This window comes from Melitaea cinxia, chromosome 2 (genome assembly GCF_905220565.1).
Source record: "Melitaea cinxia chromosome 2, ilMelCinx1.1, whole genome shotgun sequence".
NCBI classification, from domain to species: Eukaryota; Metazoa; Arthropoda; class Insecta; order Lepidoptera; family Nymphalidae; genus Melitaea; species Melitaea cinxia.
Window position 1 is genome coordinate 304,608 of NC_059395.1, and position 23,169 is coordinate 327,776.

The following is a 23,169-nucleotide window of genomic DNA, read 5'->3' on the forward strand; positions in this document are numbered from 1 at the left end:
CGAGATATTATCAACACGAAAAAGATTACATTTTTACAATAAATTTATAAAAAAATATATATTTTTTGACTTTTACGTTTACTGGCATTGATTTATATGTAAAATTATACACATGGTAGTCATAAAGTACGAAAGGACTTATTGTTAGTAATACATACTACATACATATACAATCGACAAATTTTAAAGAAATTAATTTGTCCACAGATCAAGATCGAGTCCAAATTATGACAGTTTAAAGTTCGCGGGCGACATATCTGTTCCTAGAAGATGTTCGGCGGCAGTGGAGGCAGCGGGGCTTACGGGGGAGACTGCGCTGATGGCTACGGGCTGGGCTACGTGGCGGGCGGTGGCAGACTGCAGCAGTATGCGCACTTCGCGCCGCACCAGACCTGGCACCACCACGCCGCGCATCATGACACCTATGGTATGACACTACACTTGTAACTTACTCCAATTAGAAACTTACGTTTCAAAGTTAGGACGTAATACAATGTTATAAGTAATACCCGCTGTAAGTAATCAATGATAAATTCATGACTCAGTAGTTTAGTGCTCCAAGTAGGTTGCAGTTACAAAGTTGGATCCTAAGTTGACTTTTTTATAAATAAAACTAGTCCATTTCTAGTATTATTTTAAAAAATGTGTACTTATATATAGGATAAACTAAAAAATATACGGATGTTACACTACCACGATTCAGTAAGGACGTTAGCACCTGCCAATCAACCGACGTCGTTCGTCAAAACTTTGTTCTGAAAAATGTATTTTCACAGCTTCCTTGTTAATGTTAATTTCAGTCTCTAAGATTACAATTTACAACATTTCAAGAATTACGATTACTTCAAATTAATTTTATTGGTATAGATATCAGCAACTAAACGGCCCGCCATAACGCCTTATTAGCTATGATTAAATTAACATATTTATTCATTATAATCTCGAACTAAAAATTCTCACGTGTCATAAATATTTATAAAATAGGTAATTTAAAGACCGGACAGTCCCCATGGAGGAGAAGTCGGGCCTTTTCGCAGAGCCCAGCCTGTCGCTGGAGGGATCATGTTGCCTGCAGATCCGGGACCCTTCAATTAAAGCGGCTGAAGGCTCCCGCGGGGGTTTGGTCGGTATTGCACCCCCAAGTGCTGAAGCCGACATACGGTCTAGGACTGCCTACCCGGGGGTTCTGGATATCACCCGTAAATGGGTTCCCCTGCGATAGCAAAAAAAGGTTATACGGTTAGAGTTTGCCAACTCAATAGATGCATTTTCTTATATTTAGGGGGTTTCTAGATCGAAAAGGACAGATCATCTTTAGTATCATAACGTACTTTGGTAATATTATTCCTAAGCCTCCTGTTAGAGTAAGTCAGTCTAGAGGTTTATGTTGTGTGGAACCTAGGTTCTTGAAGGTGACAAAAGAGCCTCAGGATATGTCTTCCGTACCCAGAAAACTGGTCGCCGCTGGCGCGGAATACCATTTGCTTTGACACAGTTAAGTGAGAGGTCAAAAAACCTGCGCACACTATTTTGAAAGTTTTCAAATAAGCTCAGCCTGTAATATCCCACGCATAGGCCTCTTTCCCCATGTAGGAGAAGGACCAGAGCTTAATCCACCACGCTAGTTCCCTTTGCCTACCAGAATGGGTGAAGAAAAAAAAACTCTACGGTTGGCGCCATTTTTCAGAAATTTTCTATGCGAGTTTAGTTGTTTGTTGCACAAAATGAGTAATTTCGACCCTAGTTTTTTTTAATAAGTTTATTGTGTTTTTATTATTTTATTAAATTGCTTCATTTTTTCGCAACTGTATTAAAAATAGTCGTTCAGTACACGTGCGGAACCGTCATTGCAACTTGTTCCGACTGTCAACCCTCGCCTTCGGCTGCGCCTCGGCTCGGGTAGACATTTGGCGGAACTCTTTGCAAGGACAGCCTTTCCACACTTGTAATGAAACATTACTTTAAGCTGTATGATTGTATAAATTTTATTTAACGGAGGTTGGGCACAGCTGGAAATTACCTGCTCAAAATATGGAGCAGCTCGACTGGGGTAGGACCTTGACCTTGCAGAAGGTCACAGCTAAATAACCCGTTTTTCAAGCAGTGTTGTGGTCCTGTTGGTAAGAAAGGTGACCAGGGCTCCTGGGGATTGAGGATAGGATCCGCAACGCGCTTACAATGCCTCTGGTGTTGCAGGCGTCTATAAACTACGGTAATTGTTTACCATCAGGTGAGGTGTACGCTTATTTGCTGTTCTTGTTAGATAAACAAAAAATATATATTTGTATGCACTCGTGTGCGGCAATAGTTTCAATTTATTATTATTATTTTTCATTGAATAATTTGGACACAGTTGTTTTTGAAATATGTTTAAATTTATATTATCTTTACTTTTTAATTTTTTTTATTATTTTAATTTTAATACGTAGATAAATATAAATTTGTTACTCAAACTAGAACTGATAAAACGGTTTCCCTTTATTTTTTAACTTTATTTATATTTTGCAATGTAATTTACTATTTTATTACTAATAATTTCCCAATCTCATGCTATTTATACTACGATAACAGCGGATTGGGAAATTATAAAAATATTAACAAATAATTAGAAAAATTCTGTTCATATTTTCAGTGATTGTGAAATTAATCACTTTTAATAGTTAATGTAATATTATAACAACCTTCAAAAAAAGGAGGAGGTTCGCAATTCGATCGTATTTTTTTTAAGTATGTTACCTCAAAACTTTTTACTAGGTGAATCAATTTCGATGTTTTTTTTTTAAATATCGATAGGTGCTGTATGTCATGTAGTATCATTTAAATTTTATTGCGATCTAAGAAGTACTTTTCGAGTTATATCTAATAATGCGTATTTCCTCGACTGTTTTTTCGTTACGTTGTATTATACCGCATAACTTTTTACAGGGTATACCGATTTTGATGACTCTTGTTTCAGTCGAGAGTAGATGCTAGCTTTGTAGCCTCGTTTTAATTTTATCGAGATCTGATGACTACTTGTTGAGTAATCTTTGATAACGCGTAGTTACTTGACTATTTTTTCGGCTGTCTACGTTGTATTACTTGTTGATGTAATTGAAGTCGGTTTTGTTCTTGTTTGCGAGCAAACACAATTATATGTATTATTTAAAAAACAGTAATAGTTTTACGCGTTTGAAAATGATACTTTTATCATAATTAAGTATACTAAATAATATATATAGTAAGTAATATAGTTCCACGGTTGCATTTTTTGAGATGATCTAAAGAAGCACTCATCATCATCATCATCAGTTCAGCCTATCACATTCCACTGCTGGACACGGCCTCCACAATTTCGCGCTAAAAATAGCGTGAACTCATGTGTTTTACCCATAGTTACCACGCTAGGCAGGCGGGTTGGTGACCGCAGTGCTTTGCTTTGTCGCATCGAAGACGCTGTTGCCCGTTTTCGGCCTGTGTATTTCAAAGTTAGCAGTTGGATAGTTATCCCGCCATCGGTCAGCTTTTTAAGTTTCAAGGTGGTTGTGGAACTATGTTATCCCTTAGTCGCCTCTTACGACACCCACGGGAAAAAAGAAGATTTTTAAAATTAATTTCACTTAATTTGCAGTACCAAATCCCTCGGCATTCATTCATTTAGATAATATTTCTAGTTGGCTTCCGATAGTGTCAAAAGTACGAATCAAAAGTAGAATGGAGAAGATGATAAGGAGATTGTTCGGTGAGGTCGAGAGTACATTTCTCCATAAAATTTAAAGAAGAAAACACACTAAACATTGTGCGATGTCTAAAATCACTGTTTCTGATGACTACTGTCATGACAAAAATAGACAGTTGGATAAAATTCCCAATGAGTATGACTGATATTTAAATGAATTTAATTTTGAATATTTTCCTGTTTTTCAGACAGTTTGTCGCCGCCGCGACTTTGAAATTACTTTTTAATCGTCATTTCAATAATATGTTAAAATGTCTAGTACGCAAAACTGAGCTTCTGCTGGAATGCACATTAACAATATGATTTAGCTAGTGACAACTTTTTATATATTGAGAAAGATAAGCACGAAGCACTCAAAAGTGGCACTCCAACTATTCCGGTAGCTGAAGAAACGTGAGGTGTATGGTAAAAAGAGATTAGTGATAAAAATTCCATTTTTGTACATCAGATGTCAAATAATATAATAGATATAAGAAATATGAACGACAGTTTATGGTGACGAGTAGGCGATATTATTGGTTTTGTATTATATCTCCTAAACAATGATTAGGGAAGATCTTAACTATAAGCTCTTTTCGTTGGACCATAATGTAAGGTCGCTCGCTCGCTTCAGCCTGTAATATCCCACCGCTGGGCATAGCGCTTTCCCCATGTAGGAGAAGGATCAGAGCTTAATCCACCACGCTGCTCCAATGCGGGTTGGCGCTATATTACCTACTATGAGTAACGATCGATATCAGGTGCACGTGATAACAACCGGGACCGACAGCTTAACGTGCTCTCCGAGGCACGGTAGGTAGACCCACAAGGACTGCACAAACACCCAGAACAATCTAAGAATCTAAAATTTGTAGATTATTAATTGACATGAAACAAGCCCTAGTTGTTTTTTTCACTTCATTGCATCAAAATCTATTTGAATCTTATGTGCAAAATAAACTATATCCACATCCGGTGACACAGGCCCATTATTGTCTAAGGAAACTTGGCAAATAAAACTGCGAAAATGCTATTCAACAGCGCTTATCAGCCTACCCGCAATGACGCAGTTACTTCTAATCTTCTTAGAAGAGGTCAGCTTTAGAACATTAATTCATTCAATATTTTGTTTTACTTTAATGAAACTTATTGTAATTATTTGTATAATAATTATTCTTTACATGAATACTTTATTCAAGAAGGGCTCAGATAACTGATCTTGCTTGTGTTGTAGCTAAAATTTTATAATAATAATAATAATAGTACTTTATTTCAGACTAGATTTTAAGTCCATATTGGGTTAGTGCAACAGAACAACATTTAGAATACAAAACAAAACAAAAATTAAATTAAAAAATCAATAAGTAAAAATAAAATTAAATAAAGTAAAAGTAAAATCAAAAATCAAAAAATTCAAAAATCAAAAAATAATGTAGTGATAATATTTAAACTTACTCCTTCGGACCGACTATCTAATTAGGCACAAAAAAGGCTTACTAATCTAAGAAAAAGATTGATACCATATCATATACTAAATAAACGAATCAAATAACGCCACCTCATCATAGATGGCGTTACGAGAAACGTAACGAGGTCATTCGTTCAGTAGATTTTACTTCTGTTTTTTTTTACTACCGGGGGACTTATATGAAAAAATTAAGTAAATTAAAACATTTCCTCAGTAAAAGGGCTATTCAAACCAAAAATAATTCTTCAATTCGAACCAATAGTTCCTGATTATTGCATTGAAACAAACAGACAAACTTTCAGCTTTATAATATTAATATGATTCATTACTGCCTACGTGACAACTTGACAAGTTAATAAAACCATATAAAATACAATCAACTCCTAATATGTAAGTAATTTTTTCCGAAAGTTTACTGCAAAGAAAATAGTTAATTTTATGTTGTTCGTTTCCCATTGTTGTTAATAGGGAAATACACAAATAATAAAGCTTTATTAAAGCCTTGATTCCGATGTAAAGATGTCTTAAATTCGGTTCCTTTCACCATATAGTGCTGTACCGTGACGGTTTAATGCGCTTAGGCAATTCTTATCTCCCAAAATCGCAAATTATCTGCGATATCGTGCGAGATTAGACAATTAAAGATACTCTGACTAATAATATTTATAAAAAATCACTCGCCGTGGCAGGCAAAGAAATAATTAATAGTTGTGACATTTATATAGTAACTTTAAGTTACAGTAATAATATTACTAAAGTTTTTTTTATGAGACTGCACACATTTGTACATATAATTACAAATTTGTAATAATAAAGAAGATAAGCTACAAACATTCTTTAAAAAATACCTTATTTCTAAAAAATATTTAATCTCATGACTTTCCGCTAATTAAATGAGATTATCGTATTAAATATATTTAATCCTATGTTTATCAATATATAACTATTCACTACTCATTTACATTAAAATAAGTAAAACACGGAACTCAGTAGCCGAGCGATTTGTGCCGACCGAGTGTGAAATTATAATATAATAGGTACATTCTTTTAAAATTAAATTCAAACATTGAATGATTTTTTTAATCCTTTATCAATTATTATAAATAAATAAAATCATTAGTTGTCACGTCAATTAAAAAAAAACTATATAAAAAAATTGTTCGTTGATGAAGATTACAAGGCAGTAGTTACGAAATAATTATAATTGTTGGTAAAACTGAACGGCTAATTATGTTTAAGTATAAACATCCGCCATTGCCAGTGGAAGCCCAGTGGTCGACGATTATGATCGAAATTCGGCCATAATTAATGTAAATTATGAGTTTGAACATTATTAAGATTCTGTTGTCAAAAACTATACTTCTATAATAATAAACAAAAGAGTACATATGCGTTGGTGTGTCAAATACATGGTAGTGTGTGTACCTCATTTTTTTTTAGTTTATTGTATTTCTTATGCATAATTAAAAAAAAATACGAGCATTCTGCACTCCTTCTATATCTATACAAACAAATAAAATTGAAGTGTCTGTTTGTAATATTACTATGTATTAATGTACACGCTACATATAGGAAAATAACAATTTTTATAAGTTTTGTCTGTCTGTCTGTTTGTTTCGGCTAATCTCTGAAAAAACTGGAGCGATTTTGACGGGACTTTCAATGGCAGATAGCTGAGGTAATAAGGAGTAACTTAGGCTACTTTTATTTTAGATTTTTTTTTTTTTATTTTATAACTCTGCAGGCAAAACAGTAATTATTTTGTTAATTCCACGCGGACGAAGTCGCGGGCACAGCAAAAATAAACTAATAAGTGTGCGGAATTTCATACTCCTCCGTCCGCGCAATTTTCATAAAAAGGGGTACAAAGTTTTTGCTCCACGTATTAATTAATCATCATTACAGCCTATACAGTCCACTGCTGGACATAGGCCTCCACAAGTTTACGCCAAAAATAACGTGAACTCATGTGTTTTGCCCATAGTCACCACGCTGGGCAGGCGGGTTGGTGACCGCAGTACTGGCTTTGTCGCACCGACGACGCTGCTGCCCGTCTTCGGCCTGTGTATTTTAAAACCAGCAGTTGGATGGTTATCCCGCCATCGTTCGGCTTTTCAAGTTCCAAGGTGGTAGCGGAACTGTGTTATCCCTTAGTCGCCTCTTACGACACCCACGGGAAGAGAAGGGGTGGCTATATTCTTTAGTACCGTAGCCACACAGTACATATAGTATTAATTAATGGTGAGTTATATTTGAAATAACGTTGCTTGAGAAAATCTTGTGTTGATGTTATTTTTTTTAGGAAAAAATTCTTAAATACTAGTAGAAAAATGCAAATGAATACCATGTCGTACTGTTTTTACGTACGCAAAATAAACATTTGTGTTTTCAAGAAACCTATAAACGACTACTACTACACTGCATCTAGTAAGGGGTGACTACGGTAACGCCATACTTATAGACGCTTGTAACACCAGAAGTATCGCACCTTACCACCTTCCCTTCAATCTCCCCCAGGAGCTCTGGTCACCTTACTAACCAACACAACACAGTTGAAAGCAGTTACTAACCAACACAACACTGTATTATTTAGCTGCGATCTTCTCTAATGTCGAGATACTTTCCCAGTCGGATTTTTTTACCTGGGGTAAAATCCTCATGGACTGACTGCCCTCCGGCGCGGGGAGAGAGCACCAGAGAAAAGTAAAACTCTTACTGAATAAAAACCGCCACGTGTGTTCCGCCGATGCGCCCATATGGCGGGATCGCGGGGACGCTATTGCATGCTTCTGCAAAACCACCGACGCTTGCCCTTGCGGGCCCACCGTGGCGCACCTGAGAAGGCGCACTTGAACACCAAAAGTGCGCCCTCCCCCTCGGGGCCGATTAGCGCGGTTCCAGATTTTGAGCAGGATATGTCTTGCTGTAGTAGCACTGTGTAATAGGTAATATGTCTAGATAGCTACTTCCAGACATCAACAGATTTTTATTAACAACATAAAATAAATATTGTTCTAAAATAAATAAATTAAAAAAAGCTAAAAACTGGAGTGCCATAGAAATGTTAACATAAACAAAAAAGCGGGTAAGCTTGAGAAAAGCTAAAGCAAGCTGGACTCTATTTCTATACATTTTATATGCAAATGAGCCCCGCCTGCGTCTTTCCTTTGCTTATATGCTTTTTTCTTTTTAAGTTAACATTTGAAAGGCGGCCGGTCTCTTTGGTTTTTAGTAATTAATTTTATATACACTCATTGACATTACACACAATTTAGTTTCAGTAAAGCTTATGTCGTTACTGCTGTTCAAAATCATAGTAAATAAAAAAAAACCATGTGGTGTCGTGGGACATCAGATAGGAACGAAGTTCTTTATTATAAAATATTAATTTCAAGTTCTATTCGAGGTATAAAGAAAATAATTATTCGGGTATACAATTTTTATTATGATTTTTTTATCGATGAAAATCAAAAAAACTACTTTACAAAATTATCTTAACACCTTATTTATTTTATTTACAATGATTTATAAAAATCTATAATAATAATAATATATATAAAAGCGAAAGGTCACTCACTCATCACGAAATCTCCGAAACTATAACACCTACAAACTTAAAATTTAGCAGGTAGGTTCCTTATAAGACGTAGGCATCCGCTAAGAACGGATTTTACGAAACTCGACCCCTAAGGGGGTAAAACGGGGGTTGGAAGTTTGTATGAAAGTCCTATGTTTTTGAAGTAAGAGACTTGAAATTTAAAATGTAAGCTCTATAGATGGTGAAAAGGTGTCTAAATAATGTATCTTTAGAAATTAACTCCCTTTTGGGGTTAAAACGGGGGATGGTAGGCTGACTCACTCATCGCGAAATCTCCGAAACTATAATAGCTACAAACTTGAAATTTGGCAGGAAGGCTCCTTATAGAGCGTAGACATCCGCTAAGAACGGATTTTACAAAATTCGACCCTTAAAGGGGTTAAACGGGGGTTGGAAGTTTGTGTGAAAGTCCCATGTTTTTGAAGTAAGAGACTTGAAATTTAAATTGTATGCCTTATAGATGAAGCGAAGGTGTCCAAATAATGTATCTTTAAAAATCAACTCCCTTTTGGGGTTAAAACGGGGGATGGTAGGTTTACTCAGTCATTACGAAATCTTCGAAACTATAACACCTACAAACTTGAAATTTGGCGGATAGGCTCCTTATAGGGCGTAGACATTCGCTAAGAACGGGTTTTACGAAATTCGACCCCTAAGGGGATAAAACGGGGGGTGGAAGTTTGTATGAAAGTCTTATGTTTTTGAAGTAAGATACTTGAAATTTAAAATGTATGCTCTATAGATGGTAGAAAGGTGACCAAATAATGTATCTTTAGAAAACAACTCTTTTTTGGGGTTAAAACGGGGGACGGTAGATTGACTCACTCATCACGAAATCTCCGGAACTATAACAGCTATAAACTTGAAATTTAGCAGGTAGGTGTTCCTTATAGAGCGTAGACATCCGCTAAGAACTGATTTTACGAAACTCGACTCCTAAGGGGATAAAACGGGGGTTGGGAGTTTGTATGAAAGTCCTATGTTTTTGAAGTAAGAGACTTGAAATTTAAAATGTACGCTCTTTAGATGGTGAGAAGGTGTCCAAATAATGTATCTTTAGAAATCAACTCCTTTTTGGGGTTAAAACGGGGGATGGTAGGTTTACTCAGTCATTACGAAATCTTCGAAACTATAACACCTACAAACTTGAAATTTGGCAGATAGGCTCCTTATAGGGCGAAGACATTCGCTAAGAACCGGTTTTACGAAATTCGACTTCTAAGGGGGTAAAACGGGGGTTGGAAGTTTGTATGAAAGTCCTATGTTTTTGAAGTAAGAGACTTGAAATTTAAAATATATGCTCTATAGATGGAGAGGAGGTGTCCAAATAATGCATCGTAATCTATATAGAAAACAGAAAGGTCACTAACTCACTCATCACGAGAACTCAAAAACCGCTGAATGGTCTATCCATCCAGGTTGGACAAAGACAAAATTTGGCAGGGAGGTAGATTATAGTTAGCAGACGTTCGCTAAGAACGGATTTTATGATATTCCACTGCTAAGGGGCTTTAATTGGGGTTGATAGTTTGTATGAAACATATACAGCCTGATAATAAATTTAAAAATGTGATGTATAGAGAGGTTTTATAAAAAATAACTATTAAATTATAAAAATAGTGCCTTTTAAAAAGTTACTCAGTCAAACAAAGTCTCCAAAATTGTATGTGATCGATTCGATCAAAATCTGCTGAACGGATTTTCATGCGGTTTCACCATTGGAGAGAGGGCTCCACCATTGGCCAGACGAAGGTTTAGGGAACGGCTAAGCCGATTTTAATAAGAGTTTCACTGGAAGTTTGCCAGGAAAACTTTGTGACACACTGATTTCAACGCGGGCGAAGCCGCGGGCACAGCTAGTATATAATAATTATCGAATGATATAATAATAGCAAACTGCAACAGTAATAACAGTCATCACGTAGACTATACATTAGGCACTGTATAGCCATCGATACACATATAGCTTTTTTAACGCTACGGATATTTTTTGCCGGCTATGGTATCCCTCCGCAGCGCCCCTTAATAAACTTCCGTCCAAAACTTTACTTTATCATTGAAGGTCATTGTTAAATACATTACACCTCGTATCACAAGAATAGTTGTGACCAATCTAACGTTACCTAATGTGTTTAAATCTGTCAAATCAGAGCACGAAAATATTAATTCTCATGCCAACATACAAACAAACACATTCGAGAAACATAAACCTCCTTTAGCTGTCGAGTAAAGACGTCAAATCGTCGCTACAATGTACGTAACTCGTTGTTTGTTCAGCGATTAGTAAATCACGAAACTGGAGCAGCTTCTAAAACTCGCTTGCGATGTTATCTCGTGCCCGCGACCGCAAGTGACGCCGTGGATCAATGGTGCCATCGACGGTCATTCCCAGAACGATACGATTTCCCCTGCCGCAGAATAAACGCCTTGTTTTCGATACACTTGTTTCGAGTTAAAGTTTTGTCTTAGTAATCCATTAAAGTCATAAGCGATTAGCGATAATATAAGTCGATGATATACAACGGAAATCTAACGCAGGTTAATTATTTTAAACGTTGAAGATCACTAAGGCTGTGATCACTATGTAAGAGAGATAATTACCCCACTCCCACTCCCACTCGAGACACTTCCGATATTTTGGTACTACTACAAACTTCATTGACCACACCCATAACAACAGCGCACATGTTACAAGCACTAGTGCCGGCATATTCAGATCACGAAATGACAGACAAATTAAACATTCCGTTTTACATATGAATATAGTGTTTAATATAGTTTTTTAATTTAATTACATTTTTTTTTCTATGATTCCTTTCGTAATATTTGTTGAAAATTAAATACAATTTCAACAATGTAGTCAGAAGCGGGTCGTTCTCACTTCTCGTAATATTATTTATATATAGTCACTTTTGTAATACATCAAGTTACATCATATAAAAATATAGAGTTAACAGTTAGGCCCTAAGCGATAGAAGCACGTCACTTGCACGGTAGCGCAACAATAGGGTCCGTGAATCAGACGATAAGCGTGCGAGAGGCGTGCGCCGGCCATCAGTCTGTGCGCTGACCTCTGACCGCTTAGACGTGACATGCAGACCGAAACGACTCTCAACCCCATGGACCACCCCCTGTGGCTGCGGCACTTAGCCATGATAGGTTTGATCCATATCTTTATCGCATAGAATCATATCTCACAACTTATCAGCTGTTATATTGCTGTTATTAAGGTTTTCAAACGCTCCATTTAGTGATAGCTTAATTAATTTTTGTTTATGTTTTCTAGATAATCGTGATATTCGTTTGTTGAACGTGATAAATATTTTTTTTTGTATATTTAATTAATGTCAAGTGTAATTAGATATAAACATTACAACTTTATCGAACTGAGGTTTGATTACCAAATTGCGTGTCATCACTTGTTTTTGTTTTATATGTCCACCGAGTACTTACAACTTTAATCTATGTTCAATTATTACCTACTTTATACGTCCAAATTACCAAATAAATGGGAGTTTCAATTGTTGATCAATATCTCGTCTGTCTTTACAACTAATGTGAGTTTTAAGCAACTATTTACATTGTATGGACGCGATATCATTAAACAACCGATCAGGTATATAATATATATATGTATCTTGTATATATACCATATAATTATCATTAAAGACATGAGGATATATATTTCTGAAGCAGGAACTCGTACAATATAACTGGCGTATGTTCGCAGCTGGAAGCAGCGGTGTAGGAGCCGTCGGCGGAGTGGGCTCGGTAGCTGGAGGACTGTATAGTCAGAATATGGTGATGGGTTCCTGGTGCGCGCCGTACGACGCGCTGCAACGACCGCCGGCTTACGGTAAGGATATCATGATCATGATTAAGTATAGATGTATCTACTAGAACTCTTCTTTCATTGACCGTGATATTTGTAATCTTTCGTAACTGTGAGTCATAACTTAATATTTTATAGCCTACCTAGCCTAGATAGAGTTTTAGAGTAACTAAATTATAAAAAAAAACGAGTGTGCTTTAGACCAAACGACTCTAGTGAAACTTCTTGAACTCCATCTAACATATCTACAACCTCCCTCTCAATTTCCGTTCGCCTCGCCCGATCACTCTTTTCGTAACTCATCACGCATTCACCAACCACCTAAAAAAGACCTTGTCTCAATATAAAATTTGTACTTAGACGCATTAGCGGCTAACGAAACAGTCACAGCACAGCACTTGTGGCTTTGGCGGTTTCGATCCTCGCACATGGCATACATTTGTATTGGCTATAGAAATATGTTTTTCTGGTAATATAAATCCTAGTTGTGGTCGTTGCGTTTGAAGCGTAAAAAAACAAGTGTGCTTTAGACCACGCGAATGAAGTAAATCTAAATGTGTGTATATATTAATAATACAAATTATGAGAAAGAGAGAAAGAAAACGTGTGCTTGCACCTCTCTCTCTTGCCTCTACAGTAATATAAGAAACGTAACTTCCACTTCGTAACGTTCTCTTGTCACGCATTCACCAGCTCACCCAAGACAAGCGTGCGTAAAGTTTTACTTAAGTAAAAGTTTATCGGGGAAGTCCCACATAGTTTTTATTTTAAAATAAAAACTATGTGGGACTTCCCCGATTATTACTTTATTGCAGCCCCCATAATATATCATAATCCTATAAAATCAAGTGTTCATAGTTACTATAGAATTTAAAACTTGCATCTATATACGTATGTCTCGTAAACGAATGTTTTGTCATATGTTGATAAATTATTAACTATTTGTGGTCTTATGATTGTATTGTATGCAATTTTTTATTTATTGTTTATATGTGCGTGTGCTTGATTAATAAAACATTAATAAAATATTTATCTATAAAATATTTATGTAAGTATTTTGATTGTCAAAGTCACGACTTCTCAAATTTAGATCTAACACCGATTGATACAATAGATAATTGAAAAAAGAATAATAAAGGAAAAATTTGGTTTGTTGCTAAATGTTTCTTGTAAATATTACGCCTTAAAACAATATTATTAAATGGACACAACTATTCGATAGCGATTTCTAAGTATGTAGGTATAGTTAAATATTTTTAGATACCTACACCTAGGAGATAAATCGGAAAATATGATGGCTAATAAATTCAAGTAACATTTGTGTCATTTTAAGGAAAATAAAATGTGATTGTTATTAATCAGCTGTAATGAATGTTCCTAATAACTTTACAGATCGAATTTTTTATATTATAAAAAAAAAAAGCATTAAAAATTCGTCAACACTCCCATTATCCTCAAAACGAGTCGATTTCAAAACATGTTTCATCGACTTATTGAAACTTTTAAACAAACTTTATTTACAGTTAAATTGAATCAATGAATCAGTCATTATCTGCCGCTCGGCTCGCTCTGACGTCAAGTTGGCAAAGAGTCTATATTGGTCCTGATATTAAAACAAATACCTAGCATTATTCATGTCGCTTTAAACGAATCCATTAATTGCATCATAATATTAACATTTATCAATTTGAGCGTATATTTTAAAAACCGTTTTAAAACAGCACTAGCCATTATAAGAATCGCAGCTTTCTTTAAACGCTTAACTGATCAATATGTTACTCTATCGATGCCAAATCAAATAATTATTCAAGTCGATCTCACGAATACAACAATCAATTATCATCGGTCACTCTAACGTGGGCTGCTGCTTGTGAAATATACCTACTGGGTGGATTTTTATCTCTTGTGTCCCTTTAATTATTTAAAATGATAAGATTATAATTACAATGAATCATCGCTGCCAAATAAGCGCGAAGCGTACCTTATCTCTCAGTACCAATTAGAGGTTACAATCGCTACAATAATGCCGATGATATCTGTCGTTTCGATTTAAAATAACAATAGGAAAACTATTTATCAATACGATGCTTTGTTGAACGTAAATCCCCGACCACAACGCAGCGATGACACAAGTGTTATCCGCGAGTTATCCTTCACAGCGGCCGATATCATCCCTTCGTGACACTCGGCCCTAATCGCAACTCATCGGCGTACTTGAACAATAAAGTATAAGTAATTACTTACTCAGATCGTAATTTAAACGGACTTTGTTTTACAGTACGTGGGCGATAAGGTATATTCGTAGGTACCAGTGGTGAGTAGATAATATTATAATACGTCGCGAGCGAGGATACCGGCGATAAGAAATGTTAATTCCGTTATCGCTGCGACCATGTGTCGAATATCGCTAATATTTGGCGCCCGAATTGTTTCGAATGCGAGTGATAGGTACTATTGTAACATACAAATTATTGCTTATAGGTTAGCGCTTAGCGAACATGTACCACATCGGGATATCGACGCGAGCTTGGTTTGTTATTGTTCTACAGTTATAAACCTTCTCGGAACCCCGATAACGGATCATCAACATTGTAGATACGCTAGCCGCAGAGCTAGGAACGCTTGCGTTGCAAAGTCGAAGTAAACAATGTTGGAACGCTATTAGAATATTTAATATAGGTACAGTAGGTAGCAGGTGTAGATATTGTAACGGTACGTCAGGTAGGGTGTACGGTACGAAGTGGTGACGTGTGGTGGCGCACAGATGGCGTGCTGGAGCCGTACGAGGAGGGTCGCGAGTGCGTGAACTGCGGCGCTAACAACACACCGCTGTGGCGGCGCGATTCCACCGGGCACTACCTGTGCAACGCCTGCGGGCTCTACCACAAGATCAACGGCGTCAACCGCCCGCTCGTGAAGCCGAGCAAGCGGCTGGTGAGTGCTCTATAAACCCTCAGTAACCCACTCTCTTGCGACAGGTGCCGACGCGGAGCTGCTGACCCGCTTCTATAAGGACGGCTCCGTGCAGAGGTGGATGAGTGTGGAGGGCATGGCCAGGGGCATGAAGAAGGTGAGTCGGTGGCGTGTAGACTAGTGCATGCGCCCCGCCCCGCCGCAACCCCGCCTTCACCCAGCACGCGTTTCTTTCTCTCTAAGATCCCACCTCGCCGCGTTCGCCTCCGAGTAGGGACCTACACGCTACCGCTCCTTCTTCGACGGCAAGCGCCGCGTCGAGCGCTCTCGTTTCTAATCTAACGCCGACCGCCTCTATTTACTCCTGGCTATGCTCCCGATACGAAATTAGAATAAGGTCTCCGTTTACCGAGATAGCTTATCGCCGAGTAATCTTCTGTCGACTTCAGTCGGGCCGCTCTCGTCCGGCTTCACCGACGCAGGCGGAGCGCGTAATGGAACGTATGTTAATCGACGGAGCATCGCGAGGGACGGAGAGGCGAGATAAGGCTGATAATGGGTAAACGAGGACGATCGATGAGCGATCTCGGAGACGAGCCCGCGCAGCATGCGGCCCGCTGTGTGGCGGGCGCGCGCGCGAGCAGTAGCGTCGTCCAATCACAGGCGGCGGCGCGCCCCGCCTGAGCGCGCGACCTCTATCATTGGACGATGATACCGCTCGCGCCGGAGCCGCTATAGATATGCATGTCTTCCTATTATCGGCTGCGCGGTTTATAAGTAGTTATAATGGTGAAGGGAAGTACGAGGCCGTACTAAATTTAACTCTCCTTTATTCACAGTGTCACTGCCTGCATTTAATAAATAAACATGGGAATAACTAGTGGGATGTTGGATAACTATTTTTATTATAAGTAGATGTAAAAACTGACACATTATCTTTGCATCGAATATATTGTATTTATTATTTTATTTTCTTTGTAGATAGTTGCATCGTAGTACCTAGTTGCTTGAAACTATAGTACAATTAATTTTAATTTTTTTTTATTTATTCTTTATTGTGTCACTTGCTGTGAAATGCAAATAAAATTTTATAAAACTATGTAACTACAGCTGACTTCTCGGTCTAACTTTGAATTATTGAAGTTACGAATAAACATAACAATCAACATGATGTTTTTCACAGCAAGCGACAATCACTTTAATACTGTTATTATTTTCTTCTTTTATAACGCAACAATTATGCAACCTATTTTCTTTAAATGCTAAAGATCATTTATTTCTCAAAAGAATACAGTTCACCTACATGAGAAATTACAAACACTAAAATTAAACAAAAATTTATATGTGGGTACATCACAATACAAAATATAAACAATTCATAGTCGAGACAAGATATTAACAATGTTTAGGGTAGTATTAAAATATATATATACACAACTTAACAGAAATATGCCCAGTTGGAAATGTTATTGTTAAGGAGTTATTTTATGTTTCATTATATAAGAAAAATTAATAACTTTTACTTTTTAAATTACAATAGTTCTGGTTCCTTATTATCTATGACATAAATAGTCACTAGACTAAAAAATCAAAGATGTTCCTACAAGAACAAGAATAATTTGTACGGCTTGATAGTACAATATCCTAAGTGGTTTGTTTAGTCCGTCATAGAGAATGAAGGTCTTGAGTGATTGTTGTGTTGTGTCTCAGTCGGCGGCGCGCCGGCACGGCCAGTGCTGTACTAACTGCGGGTCGCGCAACACGACGCTGTGGCGACGCAACAATGACGGCGAGCCCGTCTGCAACGCCTGCGGCCTCTACTACAAGTTGCACGGCATCAACAGGTGACAAACTACCTTTAACGCTCACAGTCAACAAGGAATCTATACATATAATAAAATGGTAGGAAAGTCAAAACTGTACATTGAATATTTTTTTAAAAGAATACTTGGGTTTGTGATCTACAATCGATACCGAAGCCAAAAATATAGCTTTTAGAATGTTTGTCTGTTTGTCTGTATGAATGTCCGGGATCAACTCAAAAAGTACTGCATGGATTTACTTCAAATTTGGCACGAATATTATTAAGAAGTCGGGTCAACATATAGGCTACATATTATCATGCTATCACCTACCGGGAACGAGCAGTGAACCTTTATTTCCTCAACGCATTCTGTAACAACATGTAATCTAACGACGCATATTTGAATGTTGTTGTTATTATGTTAATAACCATGCTATATAAGCTAGCTTCACACTTTAAAAATCACGCAGTATAAGTAACTAAGCTGATAACATAATTAAAAGAATGTAAGTAGACAAGACACTTTTAAAGCAGCGCCTTCTATGATATTTTTCTGTAGATATGAAATGTAAAGAAGAAACGGGTAAATGAATGTTATTTTAAAAGGTATAATCGTAGGTATTTTTGGTTCTGTATAGCGTTCACGCAGACGACGTCGCGGGCAGCAGCTAGTCCTAGAATAACACTCACACCACTAATGTCAAGATTACGACAAACATTTCATCGAGATAGAGCAAGCAGTAAATCTACTACACCTTGCCCAAAATGAACAAAGGATGATCTTTTAATGAACACTATAGCTTATCAGGCGGAATCTTACACTTGTTTGCTGCCTTTACAGTGTAACAAAAACTTAAGTCTATAAACGGAATTGAAGAATATTTTCATAATTAATTAGCCAACGCGTGATCACAATATATATTGAGTAGGACGTTATATGGGATTTCATACGTGTACCTATACACAATATAAGCAGACACATTTTAATTATTGTTACAACTCCTTCAGTCTGTGTTTTCCATTTTTTTACCAAGTTTACTATTCTTAAAATCCGTTTAAGTGATTTTCCATTAATATGTTTTTTGTAATCTTTCAGACCTTTGGCTATGAGAAAAGATGGGATTCAGACAAGGAAACGAAAGCCGAAGAAGTCATCGAACGGTGTAAAACCGCCGCAGGAAACTTCCAAGAAAGACGGTCAGAACTCGCCGAGCATTGATGGTAAGGGTTTTTTAAAAAAAAACACATTATTAATCTGATTTATAGTACAGCATTACTACCCTTAAAACGTAATTAGCTGTATTCATTTTTCAATAACTTTTGTCCATTTGACCTACCCGCAAACTTATTTTTATTTCTTTACCTTTCTCAATTGTGTCAAAAATTAGGCTAAGCTGGTAGAGATATGAATGTAAATCGTTGATTGGATTTAGCGTCTTTTTTATTTTTTTATCTTATTAGATATATTTTATATTTTTTTATCTTATTAGATAAAAAAATAAAAAAGACGCTAAATATAAAAAAGGCACTATTGTGCCATTTGATTTATTAGAAGAAAATCGTTACAGAGAGCAAGGCCAGCATCACCGAGGTGGCGCTGCCCCTGACGGCGACGATGGCGGGCCACGCGGCGGGCAAGCCCCGCGAGGCGGCGGGCCAGATCTCGCCGCACGCGCACGCGCACACGCACACGCACGCGCACGCGCACTCGCACGCACAGAACGCGCAGTACCCGCTGGGCATCCCCTCCGCGCCCGCCTTCCTCTCCAACCCCTCGCTGTTCAACATCAAGAGCGAGCCCAACGCCGCCGCCGGCTACGAGGGGTACGGCTCGCACGCGACATCGAACGGGCCTTACCACTCGCAGCAGCACTACCTGCACGCGTTGCAGGTATACTTACAGTAGTTTCTGTCACTTTATTAGACATTACTTTTATTTTCTGAGCTAAGGGCTTGTTTAACCGGTTGCCCTTAAAGCTCACGACGTATGACTATATCCAACTGAAAAATTAATGATGTACTTAATTGTAAATCTAAAATTCTGTAATTTATTGAGGTGAAACAACGGTTAGAGCCTGTTACTAACTTACAACCATTATCAACAACAAAAACATTTTTTTTCAATGAAGTAGTACAGCCACTGGAAAAATTAATAGAAAATGTTAATAATATCTCCATAAAATTAAATTCTATAATTTATATCTATTTTTTATTTAATTTTCACAGTATGGATTAAGCAACGGAGAAGAAGAGGAAGCTAGTGGATTCCTACATCAGCGCAACGTGACGGCACACGCGAAGCTAATGGCCTCGACGTAGCAGAGACCGCTTCTTAGCAATGAACAAAGAATGATCTTATATTGAACACTACAGCAGTTCGAGTGGTGTTTTGACTAACTGTCGATTTAAGTAACTATGATCTCTGCTCAGTCAGTTAAAATAATACAGCAGTGAGCAGTATTAGACCTATCAAGGTATTACTCTTACACGTATGGGAACTATCGAGGATCATACTGTACGAGTTTAAAACTGTAGAGTTATTAATAATTGTTTTAGCTATGTAATAGGAGCACTGTACGACTCGGTAGTAAAGACTAGTCATTTGTAATGTCTAGTTCGATATTGCGGTGTCATCATTTTTGTATGTATAAATTTTAACTTGGTACTACTATAATGATAGGAAAAAGATAGATATTAATATACTTAGACTGTAAATATATTTAAGTTAAGTTTCGACTGAATAGTAGTCATCGCTGTGTATTTATATCGGGGCTATGTAGCGTAAAATAGTTTGGAATTTTGTTATCGTTTGTTTGTACAATCTTGTTAGGATACATCGTGTAAACCTTGCCATTTTGTGTTAATTTATAGTTTAAACAATAAATAGAACTACAGTCGACTCTCTTTAATTCGAAACTCAGGGGACTCGAAAAATATTACGAGTTATCGAATGTTCGAAATATCAAATGGTTCGAAATTTTTGAGAGAAAATAAATAAAACTTCGTTAATTATTAAGTGTTGATAGATTATTACGTACAAATTTACTAACTGCTATTCTTTAACAATGAAAAAAGTCACCTTTCTTCTCACCTACCTCTACTTTTTCGATTTATTTCTTCTTTTCAGCAATCGTCAAGCATTTATAGGTACTTTTTTAGGATTCATAACTAACACAAACTTTTAATCTGTATACAACGAAAGAATAACCGTAACTGAAACATAACTAAACAAACCAATTCGTGCGGAAGTGTGTGTCAAACTAATCATAATAAAAAAGACTCGTGTACGATGATACCATGTATTTACAAGTTTGTACCTGTCTCGTAGCTACTAGCTTTCTGTTTTTTTTTTTCTCTGCAACTTTCAATTGTCGAGTGTTTTTACGCCGATCAGTTCGAATTAACGCGTCGTTTTGTTACGTAGCAATGGTTTTTTCGTTCGAATTACCAAGTGTATAAAAAAGTATAGATTTAGTTCGAAATATTAAGAGATTTTGTAGGGAACTCGTGATGACTTTGAATTATATTCGAATTCTCGCAGATTTGAATTAACGAGAGTCGACTGTATGTTCCTTTGCCTCATTGTCTGGTGACGTCAAAAACTAGTCTCATTCGACTAGTGAAGTAATATCTTAGAAATGAGATTTTTATGAACAGTAAGAAATTATCCATCAATAAGTAAAGTCGAAAACAGGTTTCAAAGCAAAAATAAACTCAGATGGCGCTACTAGCGCAAAGCAGTACATTCGCAGCCAAATGATTCAAATATCCGTATAATTGGACGAGAATGAGAATTCAATTAAAGATATAATAACCGTCTAATCTCAAGGATATTTGTATTTTAAAAAATTGGCTACAATAAAAATAAAAATAAATAATAATAATACAAGATTTTAGAACAACGAATTTATAAAATTTCTATCAATAAATTAGGTATAAAAATGTACATAATATATATGCGATTGTTACAAACTGTACAGTAGTACTTTTTAGTCAATAAATAAATAACATTTCTATTTGTTAATGGTTAAGCTTTGTTTGAAACCTTCAGAGTAACAAAATATCATTAAAAAATAGATATGTAACCATTTTTTTCACACATTAAAATTCACTTCACTCAAAGTATCATCAACTCACTGTAGCGAACATATGAATTAGATGTAAGAATAAATGGCATTTATGGATAGATGTAAATAATAAATTTTAGTAAATAAAAACATGGTAGTGCATTTTACAAAACTTTATTTTGAACGAGTGTAAAAAATTTCAAATTATTGCTATAAACGTATTGAGAATGTGATGTAAAATTCTATCTATATCAAATATATTGATGCACTTAAAGTCTGGTTTCATTTAATTTTTCCTTGTAGCGCCGCTCGTTGTAACGACTCCCCCGTGAGCCGGTAGTAGCACCACTGCTCAGTTTTTGTTAAGTTCACAGCTCCCTTTCCTTCATAGAAGGACCGAGCGTCATTCCATTCTAAAACATGGAAGTCTAGCCTAGATGAACCAGATGCCTTTGCTTCCTGAAAAAGTGAGATAAGCATTATTTTTAAATTTATTACAAACATGATACCCATGTTTTAGCATTTACTATTTTACATCTATGAGTCCCCTGTTCCTGTTTCTTTTATATTGCTTTCTAACAAAAAAAATTAATGAATTCTGATCTTTTGGAATTTATAAAATACGTTAAAATCTTTAATAGTATTGTATAGGCGACGAATAAAAGTTATATAGTTTTATAAAACTATTTTTTATACTAAAAATATATATTATTTCACTCACATTTGCAACAGCATTAAATAATTTATCACCGACTCCTCGACGACGTTCACTTGTGCGTACGTAAAGATCTTCTAGCATCATAGATTTACCTTCCCACGTGGAATATGTAGGAAAATAAAGAGCATAGCCCACTATTACATTACTATCCCGTCCAGAAACCTCCGCAACAAGACATTGAAATGCAGGCGGCTGTGATTCGAACCCATCACGTTTTAAATCTGAATGTTGTAAAATATTTGATTATATTATAAAGTAATAAAAAATAAGCATGATAAATAAAACTGTACTCACAAACCTGTCACAGATAACTTGGGACCATTTGGCATTTTCTCAAAATCGGCAAGTTCCTGAAAATATATTGTAACATCTGACTGATTATTAGTATCTATGGGCTTATAAGAATTATTTTTAAACATAAATAAATAATGCTGTGTGTCTAATATAGCCAGCCCCTCTCTTCCCGTAGGTGTCGTAAGAGGCGACTAAGGGATAATGCGGTTCCACTACCACCTTGGAACTTACAAAGCCGACCGATGACGGGATAACCATCCAACTACTGGCTTTGAAATACACAGGCCGAAGACGGGCAGCAGCGTCTTCGGTGCGACAAAGCCAACCCTGCGGTCACAAACCCGCCTGCCCAGCGTGGTGACTACGGGGAAAACACATGAGTTCACGCCATTTTTGGCTCGAACTTGTGGAGGCCTATATCCAGTAGTGGACTGCGATAGGCTGATGTGATGATGATGATGATGATGATGATGATGATAAATAAATATAAAGTAATCCTCTTTTTTCTCACTTGTATCATTTCGGCTACAGCAGTCATATCGTCCTTTTTAGCGCGACGTATATTTAATTCACCATCACTATATTTCGTACTCATTTTGAAATAAACAAGTATTTGTATGGTTTAACTTATTGGCAATGTCTTTATCTTATCAATGTAACTTTGAGATTATTATACGCTGTGCTTACATTTCTGTATACTGCAAATGATAACCAAAGATAATAACTTCAGAATTTCAATAAAATATGACAGTTATCTACGAATGATAACAAAATTTTG

At 36.5% G+C, this 23,169-nt stretch overlaps 2 protein-coding genes across 2 annotated transcripts; one reads left to right on the forward strand and one right to left on the reverse strand.

The window, feature by feature from the left end:
• The first annotated feature begins 270 nt into the window (after window positions 1-270).
• LOC123662786 (GATA-binding factor A-like) lies at window positions 271-20,324 on the forward strand. Its single transcript, XM_045597586.1, has 7 exons — window positions 271-427; window positions 12,494-12,619; window positions 15,360-15,529; window positions 17,219-17,352; window positions 18,409-18,533; window positions 18,881-19,203; window positions 19,539-20,324. Exons 1-7 carry the CDS (start codon window positions 271-273, stop codon window positions 19,629-19,631), a joined length of 1,128 nt encoding a protein of 375 aa, XP_045453542.1. The 3' UTR covers window positions 19,632-20,324.
• A 1,213-nt stretch (window positions 20,325-21,537) lies between these two features.
• Window positions 21,538-23,169, reverse strand: LOC123662796 (thialysine N-epsilon-acetyltransferase-like). The gene is made up of 4 exons (XM_045597595.1): window positions 22,903-23,169; window positions 22,396-22,447; window positions 22,101-22,318; window positions 21,538-21,838 (listed from the first exon to the last, which is right to left on the reverse strand). Exons 1-4 carry the CDS (start codon window positions 22,984-22,986, stop codon window positions 21,662-21,664), a joined length of 531 nt encoding a protein of 176 aa, XP_045453551.1. The 5' UTR covers window positions 22,987-23,169; the 3' UTR covers window positions 21,538-21,661.